The sequence below is a fragment of the Castor canadensis genome, chromosome 5 (genome assembly GCF_047511655.1).
Source record: "Castor canadensis chromosome 5, mCasCan1.hap1v2, whole genome shotgun sequence".
Classification (NCBI taxonomy): domain Eukaryota; kingdom Metazoa; phylum Chordata; class Mammalia; order Rodentia; family Castoridae; genus Castor; species Castor canadensis.
In genome coordinates this window covers 117,247,670-117,262,724 of record NC_133390.1, presented here as the reverse complement: position 1 = coordinate 117,262,724, position 15,055 = coordinate 117,247,670, and the positions used below count along the sequence as shown (strand labels likewise).

Sequence of the window (15,055 nt, the reverse complement as noted above, 5' to 3'; positions counted from 1 at the left end):
CTCAAATCTACATAGAGAATCACAAGTAGTAAATGCATTCAAAAACCACAAGAGTGACTACCTCTGTATGTTGATCGAGGGAATCTGCATTCTTTTCTGCACTTGCTGAACAATAGTATTCTTTTGATAATCTTCCATTTCAGGACATTGGTGGCCTCAATGAGGCCATGTTGAATCTCATGTGTGTGGTAAACTGAGCCTTCAGGAGCATCACCCTCGATCTGGGCAGGTTTCTTCATTTCAAACAAGCATTCAAATTCAGCTCTGAAAATAAAACTACAGCCATTGCTGTCTTACCCTTCTTGGGATATAACATTACCATCAAGTAAAAAAAGTAGGTTGGGTCCAGAAAGTCAAATGAGGATATGAAGCCTATAGACAACTCTGATATTTTCATTATGGAGACCTTTCTTACATACTCAGTGATAATAACAACATTACCAGGAGACAAAGGTACTTCAATTTTATTAAAATATTCAAAGAAATCAGATTTAATAAAATCCAATATCTCCCAACAATATGAGGCAAGGCAAGGAAATGACACTGGATATGGTCTGTGCTTTTGGAAAGGAAGAGTTGATAAAAATTAAGTAAAATCAAAGTTCAGGAAAAACACTATGACAGAAAAGTATTAGGGGAGAAATTTACAAAATTTTCACAAAGATATAATGTATTTCCAATATACACAATACATATAAAACACTTGCCACGTATAATCTTTGTGTTCTAGAAACAACTTTCATTATTCTCATCTGATGAGTATATAATGTATATGCACTTAATTATCTGACAGTGCAAACTTTTACATTGGAAACTGGTGGTAATATCATAATTACCATTCTAGTCAGTTGAAATTAGAAATAAATTATAAATATGAAAAGAAAGTGGAAAGAAAAGTGCTGTGAAAAGGAGATGACTATTAGACACCAGCAATAAGTGTAGCAATAAGTGGAGCAATAAGTGGAAGATTCACACTCTGCCTCTCCCCAATCACATCCTGAGGTGGATTTCTGCTCTGCCATCTGTTGAACGCTAGCAAGAGAAAAGAGTGACTGAATCCCAGGGCAGAGAATTGGCTGGGCTTGTAGAAAGTCAATGGAAAGTAAAAGAGAGGTCAGATTGATGAGAAGATAGTTCAATGCTGCAAGTAATTCACATGGATCAGGATCTATAAGTCCCTGGATGTTAAGGAGAACTTCCCATTGGAACTCTGTAAGTGGGAGACTTTGGCCCCTTATCCTGTATGACCTTCACCTCTTGTCATTACCCCAAAGCAACATCAGAGGCTCCAAGTGTTCACATTGAGGGCAACACAGAGGAAATATGAGCACAACCCAGATAAAGTAGACATGAAAGGTTGAAACCTCAGTCTTAACTACTTGGAGTAAGCCATGGGTAGTGGCCAAAGCCTGTAATCCCAACCACTTCTGAGGCAGAGACTGTGAGGATGGTAGTCTGAGGTTAGCTGGAGCAAAATGGTAGTAAGACCCCATCTTAGCCAATTAAGCTGTACTTTGTCAGGTGTGCCTGTCATCCTGGCAAAGAGGGTCTGCTAGAGCCACTGAAGTGGTAGAGGTCCTAACAAATGGGAGACCCTGAGTTCAAATAACAATGCCAAAAAAGAAAGACAAAAGTGTTTGTTAAAGAAGCTGTCAATGCAGTGTGGGAAGCATTGAAAGGTGCCACTAGCACAAGGTACAAGTCTAGTCCCACCTTTTACTAAAGAGGAGAGAGTCATGCCTTGGGGCTGAGAACTAAAGAAAACCACATCACCTCTTGACCAACCTGGAGCAGAACCTTTCCATAAACATTGGCAAAGAGCAAGGAAGGCACCAATGGAGGCCACAGCAGGCACTCTGAATGTTGGGTCACCTTGGATAGATAGGGATAAGAATTTACAAGAAAGCTTCAGAGTGTTTTTCAAAAGCAGATTAGGAAAACTAGAAAAGGAGAATGAAGGGAAACTGGTGAGTTCAATGAGAACCCAACACTTTTCTCTAATATCTTGAAGGAAATTCCACACCAGTGTATGCATAAGGCATTTCTAGGAACAGTCCCAATATCTAGACCCACAAATATCTAACTTAAAAGGGATTGCACTATGTTTTATTATACTCTCCACCAACTGCATTTTTCTATCTCCAAAGTGCTCCCTCAAAACAGATACCCCCCATTTCAAAGTTTATAGCACTTTAGAATGGAACAGAAGTGTAACTACATAATAATTTCATAAGTTATTTAAGTTTGCCCTAAGTTTCCTAAGTATGTAATCTGTTCACAATCAATTTTATTGGGTCTTGATATAACTGGCCCTGGACTCACTTCCCATTAAGTGTGTTAAATAAAAGGTTCTTATATTCTCAGAATTCCAGATTCAATGGGGCTGTATTTTAGTCTCAGCACTGGACATGTTAAGTGGAAAAGGAAATAAGGAGAGTATAAGGACTGCCTAAGTTGCTCATGGTCTAGACAGCTTTGAACTATTGCTATTGGCATCTCCTTTGGACTGCCATCCTTTTATAGGATCATTTAAAATTCTCAATGTAATGTCAGAGTCCATGAGGTACAGATACTGAAACCTGGTCAAACCATGTATACTGACAAAGGGCCGGAGACATGGGACTGAAGACAACACTGACACCATGACCTGTCATTCTCCCAATAATAACATAATGTGGAAATTAGTTTTTTGTAATCAGGGTGCCTTCACATTAATTTTAACAATTTTCTGTCCTGTCTGATATAAGAATTAGGGATTGATGTGGTCTGGTTCCTTCAAAGCAGGCACAAGTAGAAAATCCTCATTAGTGATTTATGAAGGGCATGGCCACAGAGGAAAAGGCAGTAGAGCCTGGGTAGCTGGGAAGACAGGAAAATGCAAGAAAAAATTGTGGCTCTGCAGACTAAAAGATGATCTTCATACAATAAGGGCAACAACCAGCTGGGCTTACCTATGGCGCTAAGGTATCATGATAGCAGCACTAGGTACAGGCACAGTCCACAATACAAACAGGACATGAAGATGGAGGTTCCCAGGCAACAGCCCATGGAAATTCGAGATATGGCCAGACAGAAGTTACATCACCTGTTCAACAGGACAAAGCTTGAAGAGAAAACACAATAAGAGAATGAGCACAATTCTACAGAAGTTCATCTCCTAGGAATATAAAGCAAGATAAGGAAATGACACAGGGTAGGGGCTGTGCTTTTGGAAAGCAAGAGATTTTAAAACCATGCAAAATCAAAGTTCAAGGAAAACACTATTAGAGGTACTAACTGGGGAACATAAGTCCTGGGAAACTTACAAAACTTGCATTTTCTAGTCAGTGAAATTGTAACCACCTCTCAGGAGAATGGCAAGTTTCAGGAACACCACAATCAATGGAACAGCACAAAACTCTCAGGAAGGACATTCAATTCTGCAAAGGTTCTCTGACGGACATCACAGTACACCTTTCATGCATGGAACTGAAGTCATAAAGTCAGAGCCACACAAGACTAGAACCAAAACCCTGAGATCACATGGTCAGGAGTAGAAGCAGAAACCAAGGCGGCATGGGCACCACCAAGAGATCCAGGTGGCATGTTCAGCTTGGTGAGTTCCATGCCCAAGTGACACAGAGGCCTGAGGACAATAACAGCTGTGAGGCATGGAAACTTATGCTAGCTCTGAAGAGTGGAATCAACCAATCTTGATGTGCTCAGATCACCAGTGTATTCCTGGCATATGTGCGCCATATCCCTAGGACCCAAGTAAAAGAGAAGTCTTCCAAACAAGACAGGGGCATCTACCTCCAGCTTCTTCCTGCTTGGCTGGCTGGGCTGCCATAGCAACAAGCCAGGCAGGAGCTGCCTCAGAACTCTCCTTGTCCCAGGGGCTGTGATCCCACAGTGACATCACAGCCAAGTCTTTCCTGATTGGTCAGACCACGTAAGCCGTGCCTCTACGGCCCCAACCCCTCCAGTCTCCAGCCACTTGTGTGGCAGTTTCCTGAGATGATCTTCTGATCTGGGCATTGCTTTTCACCTTTATGATCCCTCCTCAGCTCATACAAGGTTGAAGTGCCATGACATTTCTATCATGTTAAAAAGCACTCCAGATCTGGAACCCACAGTTTGGAGGATAGGAAGGCTTTCATGTGGTGAGTACAAAACCACCTCAAGCTCTTTACAGTTAAATCAGCCAGGAAAATTCCCTTAACCTTGGAGGAGGCTACTTCCTGATCAGAAATACAGCACTCTTTGTGTGGGAGGGTATTCCCTTATGTGGACACAAAATGTCCAAAAGTGAGAACCAGGGGCTGTTCTTCAGGCTTCTGTGTTCCTAACTTCAACAAAACATGCAAAAGCTCACAATGGCTGGCAAGAGCCTCTAGGTGGCCACATGAATTCACTTCCTCTTGACACAGAAATTAGTAGTATTGATAATGTTCCTCTCCACTCTCATCCCCTGCTGATCCACTGTTCTAACCTTAGGCCTGGAGGACCATTTCTTGGTTGTGCTCATGTTTCTGCCAACAGGTATATTATGTCTATATCAGGTCCCTACTCAAGTACTAATTCTTAGGGACATCATGCTGTGGCATGGCCTCAATTTTCTTGTTTCATCATTTGCAAATTGCACATGAGAATACTCCTGTCTCATGAGGACAGGGAGGACTCAATGTCTCTTTCCTGTCATTTGTGTTGTCCTGGTTCAAGTCTGTGGCCATGTCTTGCTCAGAGCTCCTGTACATGTATTTTTTTCCCTTGGAACTCATTGCTTCCCATGTGGTTAGCATGCATGTTCTAACCACATTACCAGATGACAGGCCCCAGAAGAGTAACAACATGTGCAGGGCCCTACAGATGCTTAAGAGGAGCTGGTAATCAGTCCCCATGTGGCCACTGATTAGGCTTCTGTCCTCAGGCCACTCAGTGTGTAGGCTTACTGTTGACCTGAGCCACAAAGGGAGAGGGACAAGGTGTCTCATACCCCTGCATGCTCCAGCCTCCACTGGGTCTCTTTCCTCAAGTGGGTCTGTTGCTTTCCCAAAGATTTCAGGTGTCCACAGAGACAACTGGTCTTATCCTTGGCATAAAAGTCTTACTTTGCCCATTAGGGTCTAAGAAGACTTCAGGGGCCATTATCTGATCAGGAAGCCAGAGACCCCCATATTCTGCTGGCTCATCCACTTTCTGGCTCAAACCACTGCTCCCACCATATCCCATTACCAGGATTCTTTTTCCTCAAACTGGCCTTGATCAGAAAAGTTACCAATACAACTTTCTAATCCTCACCCATGAAGACAAGACTAGACATTTCCAAAAGCCCTTTCAGTGTGGAACTAACATCACATCTGTCTTCCCCGTCTGTCCCCAAACTCTCACCTACCCTGATGATCTGCGTTTTCTTTATGGCATGAGTATGCTCATGACAGAGAGTCTTTGTAAGCTTCTTGAATTTCTGGAAACTCTTGAATTTCTCCCTGCGGGAAGGGCAGAGATCTGTCAACGAGAAGTGTACATAGGAGCAAGAGCTTCATCTTTCTTCAGAACCAAGACACAAAATTGCTGGGTAGGAGTTTTGGAAATGGTTCCACTGATCCCAAAGCATACATGAGTTTCTAGGAGAACTTCTGTGGTGTCACCACATGAGGTCCAAACTCCATTTATACTGAGAGGTTCTATTTGAATTTCATGGAGTTCCATGGTTCCAATTTAAGAACATGAAAATCTATCTTGTGACCCTACCCAGTGTCTGGCAGACACAGAATACTAATCTTGGAAAAAAGACACACTGACCAGTGTTCATGTGGACTGAGCTGTGCCACCAGTGGTCCTTGTACCCAGGGCTTATGTCTGACCTCAATGAAGAGCTAGCTATACTAGCTCCTGTACATGTACACTTTCTGGTGAGGCAGTACACCATCCTGTAGACCTTCCCAAGTTCTCTTTATGAGGTAGATGGCATTGTGCTACAAAGTAGAGAATATGGCATAGAGGGAGGGGAAGTTTTTCAGACTCCACACTGCTTTATAAGATGACTGTGTGAGCCATGGATGGAACTCCTGCATGCTCTTGCCTTCACCTACTACAGGAATCAGCCCACCTGATGATACTGTTGGTGGGGAGTTCTAGGGACCCATAAGGGATCCATGTGTCACCATAGAAGGACTTCAGTTAACTATATAGGTAAACTGTCAGAGAGTGTGACCTTCTTCCCATCCCTCTACAATAGTCTAGGCCACAACTTTGAAAAGAATGGACCTTGGTTCTTAGCAGTGGCTCTGACCACTAGTCCACATCCTGAGAGAGAAGGAATGTAAAGAGAGTGTCCGTAGGTCCTGCTTGTAGCATACCCTGGCCACATCAATGCAGTGTTCCACTACCTGGGCTCAGTCTGAGGCCCTCATGCTCTGGTCTCCCAGGCAGGTGGTAATGGCAGAGTAGACCATAGTCTTAAACTGAGTGATGGTGGTGCAGATGGTGGGTGCTAGGTATTTCTTGCACTTCATGTCCATGAGACCAGATGGAATCCATACAGTGGTAGGGCACCAAATTCTTGAACTGCTTCTGGGGAAGCAGTCTGTATCACCTGACATTGCAACACACCACAGCCTCCAGACCATGAGTGGAGCTCAGTGGCTTGATGCTTGAGCTTGAGAAACTGAAGGTATGGATAAAGCCTTGTAAAAATCTCTGGATTTGTTACCTGACTCTGAAGAGCACACAACATATGAGTGGCCTAAAGGAAAAAGGTGGTGAGAACATTTTCCCTATCCAAACTCAGTACAGGGTTGCCAGTAAGTGGCTCATGGCTACATAGTACATTCTGCCACCCCTCCCCCCACCAGCACTACATCAAGCTAAATCCAGGTCCACATACACATTTGGTATAACTAGAACTTATCCTATGTATGCTACTATGGACACACCAGGTGTGTAATGAGTGCTATACCTTGAGAGTCCTCCTGCAAAGATCAAGGTGACACACTAGTCAGGCTACATCTTTGTCCCAATCCCTGAATCTTCACAGTAACTGTAGGCATTCCAATCTTCATTTTTCCAAGCAGAGTTGAGATTTTGGCTTAAGAAACTTGGCCTGGTCATGGAAATTGAAAAGGTAGAGTTGGGATTTCAATGGTAACATCAAATCTTGGCCATGGAATAATAGAGAAGGGAAGAAGAGGCCAGAGGATGCCTGCAACAACCCTGCCCTCCTCAGACACTCAAAGCATCCATCAGTGTGAATTGTTTTGCTACCAGGCCTGGCAGTAATACCAAGAGATGAGGCTTCTCCTTGATCAGTCCATTTTTAGTGGCCAAAAGAGTAGGCCAGAAAAAGTCATATGATGGGCTTGGCACAATGTCTGGCTGGAGATATTGAGCCTATGAGTAAGCTAGCTCAGGACCTGGACTTAGGTTTAGAAGTAGCACTGGAGCTGCTGATAGAGCTACAGGACACAAGATCCCTATATTACTGCCTTGCACTGAGGCTTTCCAAGGCAGAGATGTTCTCAGGCTTCCCAATAAGCCAGTATTGGTCTCTAGAAAAGGACAGTTTTTGAGACTCAGGTCAACACTCACTGGAATATGAGGATTGTTTAATTCATGGCATACTCTTAGGGTCTCCTCTGGACAAGGTCCAGCAATGACCATTACTCACATGCTTTAGGTTCAGAGCCTCAGGCTCCTCACCATATTGCTGTGCATCACTAGGCTCTAAGTGATCCCACTGGGTCAGAAGAAGGTGCACATGCCTGTCCAGTTCCAGGCATGTTAACTGCAAGTAAGCCATCAGTAACATGAGGCAGGGAAATTCAAGAGGCTGACAGAAATCATTTGAATATTGGTCCAGCCAAGTGTCAACGATGGAGGAGATGGCCCTGGAGGCAGATGGATGGGTATCAGAATCAGAGACCTGGCCTTGCCTTTCCCTGCTTTGCCACAGTGGGATTGTGGGTCCTGGGTTACTGTGAATGCCCCTGTCTATCCAGAGGACAGCACACCCCAGACCGAGATATTTGTCTATCCAGACAGTGTCAGGCAAGGTAAACAGTGAGGAGCTTCAGGGAGCCTCTCTGAGAAGGAGCCCAGCAAAATGTTATGAGCACATCTCCCCTGATCAGGGACTCTACACATAGTGCCCTGTGTGTCTCTGGGAGCCTTTCCCCCAGCAATGTCAATTCAACTAGGGCATGTCCTCTTGCCTGGCAACCACCTGAACCTGGTGGTCCTCAAATTGTGGATCATCTTCCTAAATAGTGTTCTCCAGAGGAGCACAGAGTACCTCCTGAGTACCCACTGAGACACCTGGGAACCAGTTGAGTGCCCATTAGCAAGATAGGTTTCCTCATACATTCTGTGTGTCCCTGATATGCAACAAGTTGGGACAGCTTGTCTGTGATGGGTTGTGGTGAAGATGATGAATTACAAAGGGCCTAGCTCTGATTCTCTATGCTGCCCTGTAATCTACAGGTGCTCAGGCCAAATGTACAGCACTTGTCTTCTTCCTCTAGTGGCATAGCCCTCAACATTAGTACTCCAGTGGGAATCAGATGACGTTTGGGACACAGAATTTGACCATCTCCCTCCCCACAAACCATGTCCCAAAAATTTCCCCTCTATGCCAACAGGTGCCTCCCAGATGACCAGAAGCTAACTCAGTTTTTCAGCTGGGCCTGTGGTCCACAATCCTCACTGGAGTAGGGGAGGATCCAGCTATATCTAGGGGAACTGTGAGGATGTCACATCTGCTGTACCTGCTTATGATGTCTATTATTAATGATTGGCTTCCTGCTAGAAATGGAGCTGAGGATGGCAGGGATATAACTGCTCTTTTGGAGTGAGCTGTTTCTCTTGCTCCCGTGTTAGAGTGAGCTTTCTCTTACTCCTAGTTATTAATGAACCTAACTGGGGCTAACTGGGGGGGGGGGAGGAACTGGAGATTCAGAAAAGACACAGGGTAGACAGACAGACAGAAAGTGGGTTTAGGTGTGTTGGGTGCTCTGGTGGAGATGCACAACTCTCACTGCTTCTTTTCTTTATCATTACTCTTTAAGACCTTACTTTGTTACAGTTCTTTAAATTCTTGCTTAAATCCTCTTTCCTTAGACTTGCTCTGTCCCATGTTTTCTCTTAGCTGTTCTTTAGCATAATTCCTCAATGTCTTTGCCCCTAGAGTTGCAGTGACTCTACAGCTTTCTTAAAGTCTTGGCCCTCAGATTGCTAGCAATTCCCCTTTAGCAATTCTCCTTCAGCAATTGTTTTCCCTTCAGCAATCTTTTCCCTTCAGCAATTCTTTCCTCTTCCAAAAACCTCCCACATCAAAAAGGCTTCCCCATCAGAAAGCCAATAACAAAAAGCCTCAAAACAGTGGCAAAAGCCTCAAAACAAAAGTCTCCTTTCTTCCTTCATGGAGTCTTCTATACCCAAATGTAAACAGGGCAGAGCAGTTGTTCTCAGGGAGGGGCATGATATTGTAACAAGAGAAACCTGTGTTCCTACCTCTCTGAACATAAATAATTTAGGAGAAACAGCAGTTCTTATGCTGGGCTGTGCCCATCTAGGCCTACAGATGAAAGCAGTTGAGCTGCAACTTATCTTGCTTATGTGCAGTTCTCAGAGGCTTCTCATAATCCGCTGTCCACACTCTTTTACCAAATTATGGTAAGGGCCTGGTAATTTACTGGCACACATTTTGTGCCTCATATATTTCAGAACAACCAGTTCCATCCTACATACTTCAGTATGTATGGGGATGCCATGCACCCCAGATAAATCTGACCTGTACATAGCTAGGTCAGGGGCATCTCCATAAAATAAAGGAGATCCATTTCAAATGGGAAATAGGTTTGTGAGGGGCCTCAGATAAGTGAGTACCAAGGATCTGAGATTCTTCAAGCTGAGTTGGGAGTCACGCAGATCAGATCATAGTCTTGGAAAGCAGATTCTGTGGACAGGTACAGTGCAACACTCCCAGGGCTCATCTCACTTAGTCCTACCAGTACCCTGTAAGTGTAGTCCTCTAAGCACTCCAACCTCCACAATCACACAAGGCATTCACTAGCCACAGCAAGGAGATGGGGGAATACTCTGGATTGGAGGTGGTGCTCAACTTCTGAAGAGCAGGTCTAGAACCTGCTGGGTGGTAGCATAATGTCTGTAGATGCACAGGAAGATAGAGATGAAAAGGGGATCCACAAAGATCAGGGAACATACCAGGTGGCCTACCAGCTTCTCCAGTATGCCTGCCTTGAGGTTCATAACCATGCTGGGTTCCTCCACAATGGGGGATGACTCACTTTCATCCTGAGTTGGGACCAAAAAGGGTCAGTTTAAACATGAAAACTGAAACAACCTGGTAATGTACTCATTGTCCTACACTTAAGTGAAAACCGCTTGAAAAAAATTAGCTACACACACACACACACACACACACACACACACACACACTGGTGTTATCTGTGGGGGATCAGAGTGGTTGAGGTGACTTACCACTGCCTGCCCTGCCCTGCTCTGTGTCCTCTTTGAAGTCCTTTGGTAAAATTTCCAGAAGCATCTTGGTTGTGGGTTGGCCCAGTGTCTCTTGATATGGTCTATGCCTCCACTTCTGGGCTCTCTTGCAGCCAGAACCTCAACACAGAAGGAGATAGCAAGAGAGTGTTCTTTTATCTACAGGGTATCCAGAGAAATGATCTGGCTACAGTTGGTTTGGAATGTGGGCATCTGGTCATCAGGGTTCAACATTCTATGGTCCATCATCCAGAAAGTGAGGGCTTCTCTGGTGGTACTCACAACTGAAACTTCCTCAGACAAGCCCTCCCCAAGGTCTAGTAGGATGTTGCACCTTCACCCCCAAGTCTAGGTCATAGGATAGGTTGACATAGTCTGACTCACAAAGCCCACCCCAGTGGTCTGGGTACCATCACTGTTTTAATATTGAGGACACAGAGCTGGGGTCAGAGATGGCACCTACATTAATTGAACCAGGTATGTGACTCTTACAGAGCATTAGGGATCTCAGAACCTTCCCAGTCTTCCTGATTGCTCCCTTGGGGATCACCCTAGCACTCAATTCCCAGGAAGTCATCAGTTTTTCATCATGTCTAGTACCTGTATTTCCTGTGACACTTTCAGGCAGTTGATTCAGGTAGGTAATGCACTAAATGAGTGTTGGGAAATTTAGAAGAAGGGAAGCAATAAGAATGGAATATAGATTGAATGTGGTGTTTCACAACTATAATTTCAAAACTAGAGAGGATGAGGCTGGGAGTATCAAAGTTCATATCCAGACTGGGCTAGATAGCCATACATGGACTCTAAACAAAACCAGAGAACCCCAAGTTAACATAGACTTGAGTTCCATGATTTTATCTAGAGAAAAATCAAAAGTGTGCACACAGAGACAAATACATACAGACATGCAATGGCTTACATGAACACAAATTCATGTGCACACAGAGAGGCTTACACATTTGCAAACAGATGCAGATAAGTACAAATGCTGTCACAGAAGTTCACGTGCACATGTATGATTATACCCACACATAAATGCACACTGAGGCAAAAATACATGCAAACACATTCATCCTAATCCCAGGGTCTCCCTAAGGTGACCACAACTTCTCTTTTCCCTCTCAAACAGCTACCAGTTGCTAGTCATACACAGCCTCCCTTCCTGGAATTCCAACACCCATCGCTAACCTATCTACACAATACCTTGGTGTGGATCCTCCTTGTCCCACTCATAAAAGGACTCTGGGCAGCCATCTCATGACTCACCCTTGTTTCTGAGATCCTGGCACAGGTGACAAATGAGGTCATCTATGTCTTGGCTGTGGGCACCAAGGAAAGGGAGGAGCTGGTAATGAGGCTGTGGTGGCACTCATGTGTTCAAGGCCCCTGTGTCTCTTCTGTGCTTCTAGGGAAAGGGACAGCACGAACTGAAAACTGCTTCTGGAGACCAATCCTCTGAGGAACCAGCACCTTCAGGGAAAGGAAGTAGTGAGTGAACCCTGCAGTGACTGTGGTCATCCACTGAGTGCTGGATTAATTGTACATGTTTGTGTAACAACCACACGTGTGACAAAGATGCGTCACATGTTTGTAACTGGTCATTCCCTATCTCTGTCCACAGTGTAATTCAAACAGAAGTGCTGCTCAAAAATGAGGTGCCCTACCAATGCCTGGACTGCAGCTGGTCTCAGTGGGACATGAAGTGCAAGAAATACCTAGCACCTACCATCCACACCACCGTCAATCAGTTTGAAACCATGGTTTCATCTGTCATCACCACCTCCCTGGGAGACCAAAGCATGAAGGACTCAGATCAAGCCTAGGTGGTGGAACACTGGATTGAGTTGCCAGGGTATCCTGTAAGAGGCCTAGGAAAGAAGGCTACCACAATGAGATCAGCACAATCCTTTATGAGTCTCCAAAAGATTAAAAATCTCTCAGGTTGCTGGTAGCTAGGACTCACTTCAGGACAATTTCAGACACTTGGATCTCAAAGTCAGATTCATGGTTAATATTCAAATCAACTCTATTCAATAGTCTAGGGCTTACCTTAGTGCTGAACAGGACAACACATACAAGGAAACAAATTAACGGGAGTAAATGATACACGGTGTATTATTTACAATTTAAAAAATAAACATTACTTTGCTATAGTTACTTTCAGATACATATTGGCTAAATGCAATCTTTGAAGTAGAATCACCCAGGGTAGTTAGTTGTGCATTTCTCTTCAGGTACCCTAAATCAGTACTATCATATTAAAAACAAAAATACTTTGTTAATAGCATGACCTATTTTCTGAACACACAAGATATTTTCATTGGAAAATAACTGGAGAACAAAGAAATGCAAACAGCAAAAAATAAAACCCCAACATATTCCTTATTCCACATTCTATTTTTAATACTTTCTGTACTTCTGCTTCATTTTGTATATAAACATATACAATTAAAATGCAATCTGGGTGGGATGGTTCAAGTCACAGAGTGCCTGCCTAGCAAGTGCAAGGTCCTTAGTTCAAACCCTAGCCTGTAAAAGGACAAAACAAAACTACAATTTAGACAACTCTATGGGTATAATTGGATATCATTTTACCACTCATCATTACATTCTTTTAGAACATCACTTGACTGCTGTACCATACATTCCATAGATCTATAATTTATTTATAGTCCCCCACTGCACTGTAGGTGAACGAGTAGCACAGAATTAAGTAGGAGGCCTTTCTCCTTATTTTTGCTCCCACACAAGTGCTCTGCTCCAGAAGCCATCTCAGAGCCCTTTCACGGCAGATGGACCATAAACCCCACTGGGATATTCATTTTTGTGTGGTGCTGGATCACATGCAGGACCTCATGCATGCTGGGCAAGCACTCTACCACTGAGCTACATCCCTAACCCTTTCATCTATACACTCCTAAATGTTTCTCATTTTTAAAGTTTCCAAAGTAATTGTTTCTCCTTGATAAATTAACTTGAGAATTTTAAAAGCTCTAATGCAGTGGCACATGCTTATAATCCCAGCTACTGTGGATGAATAGATGAAAGGTTTGTGATTTGAAGTCAGCCCAAGCAAAAGTTAGTGAGACTGTATATCTAAAAACAAGTCAGGCATGGTGGATCAATCCTATAATCCCAAACACTTGGGATCATCTCCATCTGAGGCTAGTCCAGGCCAAAAGAAAGAAAAGGGAGGGAGGAAGGGAAGGAGGGAGAGAGAGAGACATAGAGAGAGAGAAAGACTGAGGGGTGATAGAGAGAGAGAGAAAGAGAGAGGGAATAAGTGCAAGACCCCATCTCAAAAACAACATAAAAGCAAAAGAACCAGCGATGTGACTCAAGTGAAGTGGTAGCATGCTTGCCTAGTTTGCACATGGCCCTGAGTACCAACCACAAAATAAGAAAAAAATAAGACAAAAGCTGTAATGGATCTTACACTACCTTGTTCTAAATTCTTATGCATAATTATTCTTATGCCTCTCATTTGTATATCTTCCCTTTATGTCTTTGAATGACACTAGCATTAACAGTTATAATCGGTATAAACAACTCAGAAACATCTATTAAAATTTAAGTGCATATTACTTTAATATGCAGCAACTCCACTTTTTGCCACAAACCCAGGGGAAACACTTGAGCATCTATAAGAGACATCCTCAAGGATCATCACAATCATGAAAAGCTGGAAACAGTCATCAGTGGAACAGGGCCAACTGCACTGTGGTACAGCCATTTTCAGAAATCATACCAACAGTCATGACAAAGGAGGGGAAAGTCTACATGACCATAGGAGGTTGTGTCAAAGGAAACATATTTTACTATCTTAAAGTACACACATGCAAATGCACTGAATGCTTTTTCTATGAGGTGTGGGGTTAAAGAGAGTCAGACTTGAGAGGGGATTCAGCTGTACTTGCAATGTGTGAATTTGCTAATAGCACATTACTTGATAATTTCAAATAAATGAAGTGAATATATAAAATGCTTAACAATATAAAGAAACAGATTAAATCCATGCAGGTCAAACCTTATCTGTGCAAAAAGTTCTCTTTTGCTAGTTGAATTTGTAGTATTTTACCCTTCCATTTCATTTGAAAATATTAAATAAAAATATTTTAAAGTATTTTTGCAGCACACACGTTTTCTAAATATTTAGTAACAGGAGAAATAGACTTGTTTATCACAAAGAGACACCTAAAAAGTAGAAGAATCAGCTCTGGTGATCTATTCCTGTAATCACAGCTACTCAGGAGGGGACAGCAAGAAATACTGTGGCTTATTGCACATGCAGGAAATCACATTGCTTGAAGAAGGATGATGTCTTTGGAGGACTTGCAGACAGACCAGTGAGGTGGAGTCCTCAAGAGGCGAGCCCCTGGGTTCCTGGATATGTGGCCATGGTGCAGGCCCAGGGCTAGCTGAGGGTCCATGCTCTCCTCCTCCTGCATGTGTGGTACCAGGTGCCAGGGACGAACAGGGCCCAAGTCCTGGAGTCTCAGGCTGCTGCCAGCATCCCGGGAACAGGGCAGGAGCATAAAGTACACTAGAAAATGGG

At 43.6% G+C, this 15,055-nt stretch overlaps 1 protein-coding gene across 21 annotated transcripts in view; it reads right to left on the bottom strand.

The window, feature by feature from the left end:
• The window catches only part of LOC141423317 (uncharacterized), a 40,607-nt gene that overhangs the window by 19,807 nt on the left and 5,745 nt on the right, over positions 1-15,055 (bottom strand). For 6 of the 21 annotated variants that reach the window (XR_012448085.1, XR_012448086.1, XM_074074000.1 and 3 more), the window contains exons 3-5: positions 11,767-11,970; positions 10,480-10,617; positions 62-10,293 (exon numbers count right to left, since the gene is read on the bottom strand). Coding sequence is in view for 2 of the 21 variants with exons in the window: in XM_074074006.1 (XP_073930107.1) it covers positions 7,040-7,084; positions 10,204-10,293; positions 10,480-10,617; positions 11,767-11,808 (315 nt within the window). In the remaining 19 variants the exon portion in view is untranslated. The other 15 variants (XM_074074005.1, XM_074073984.1, XM_074074001.1 and 12 more) reach the window with 12 other exon arrangements.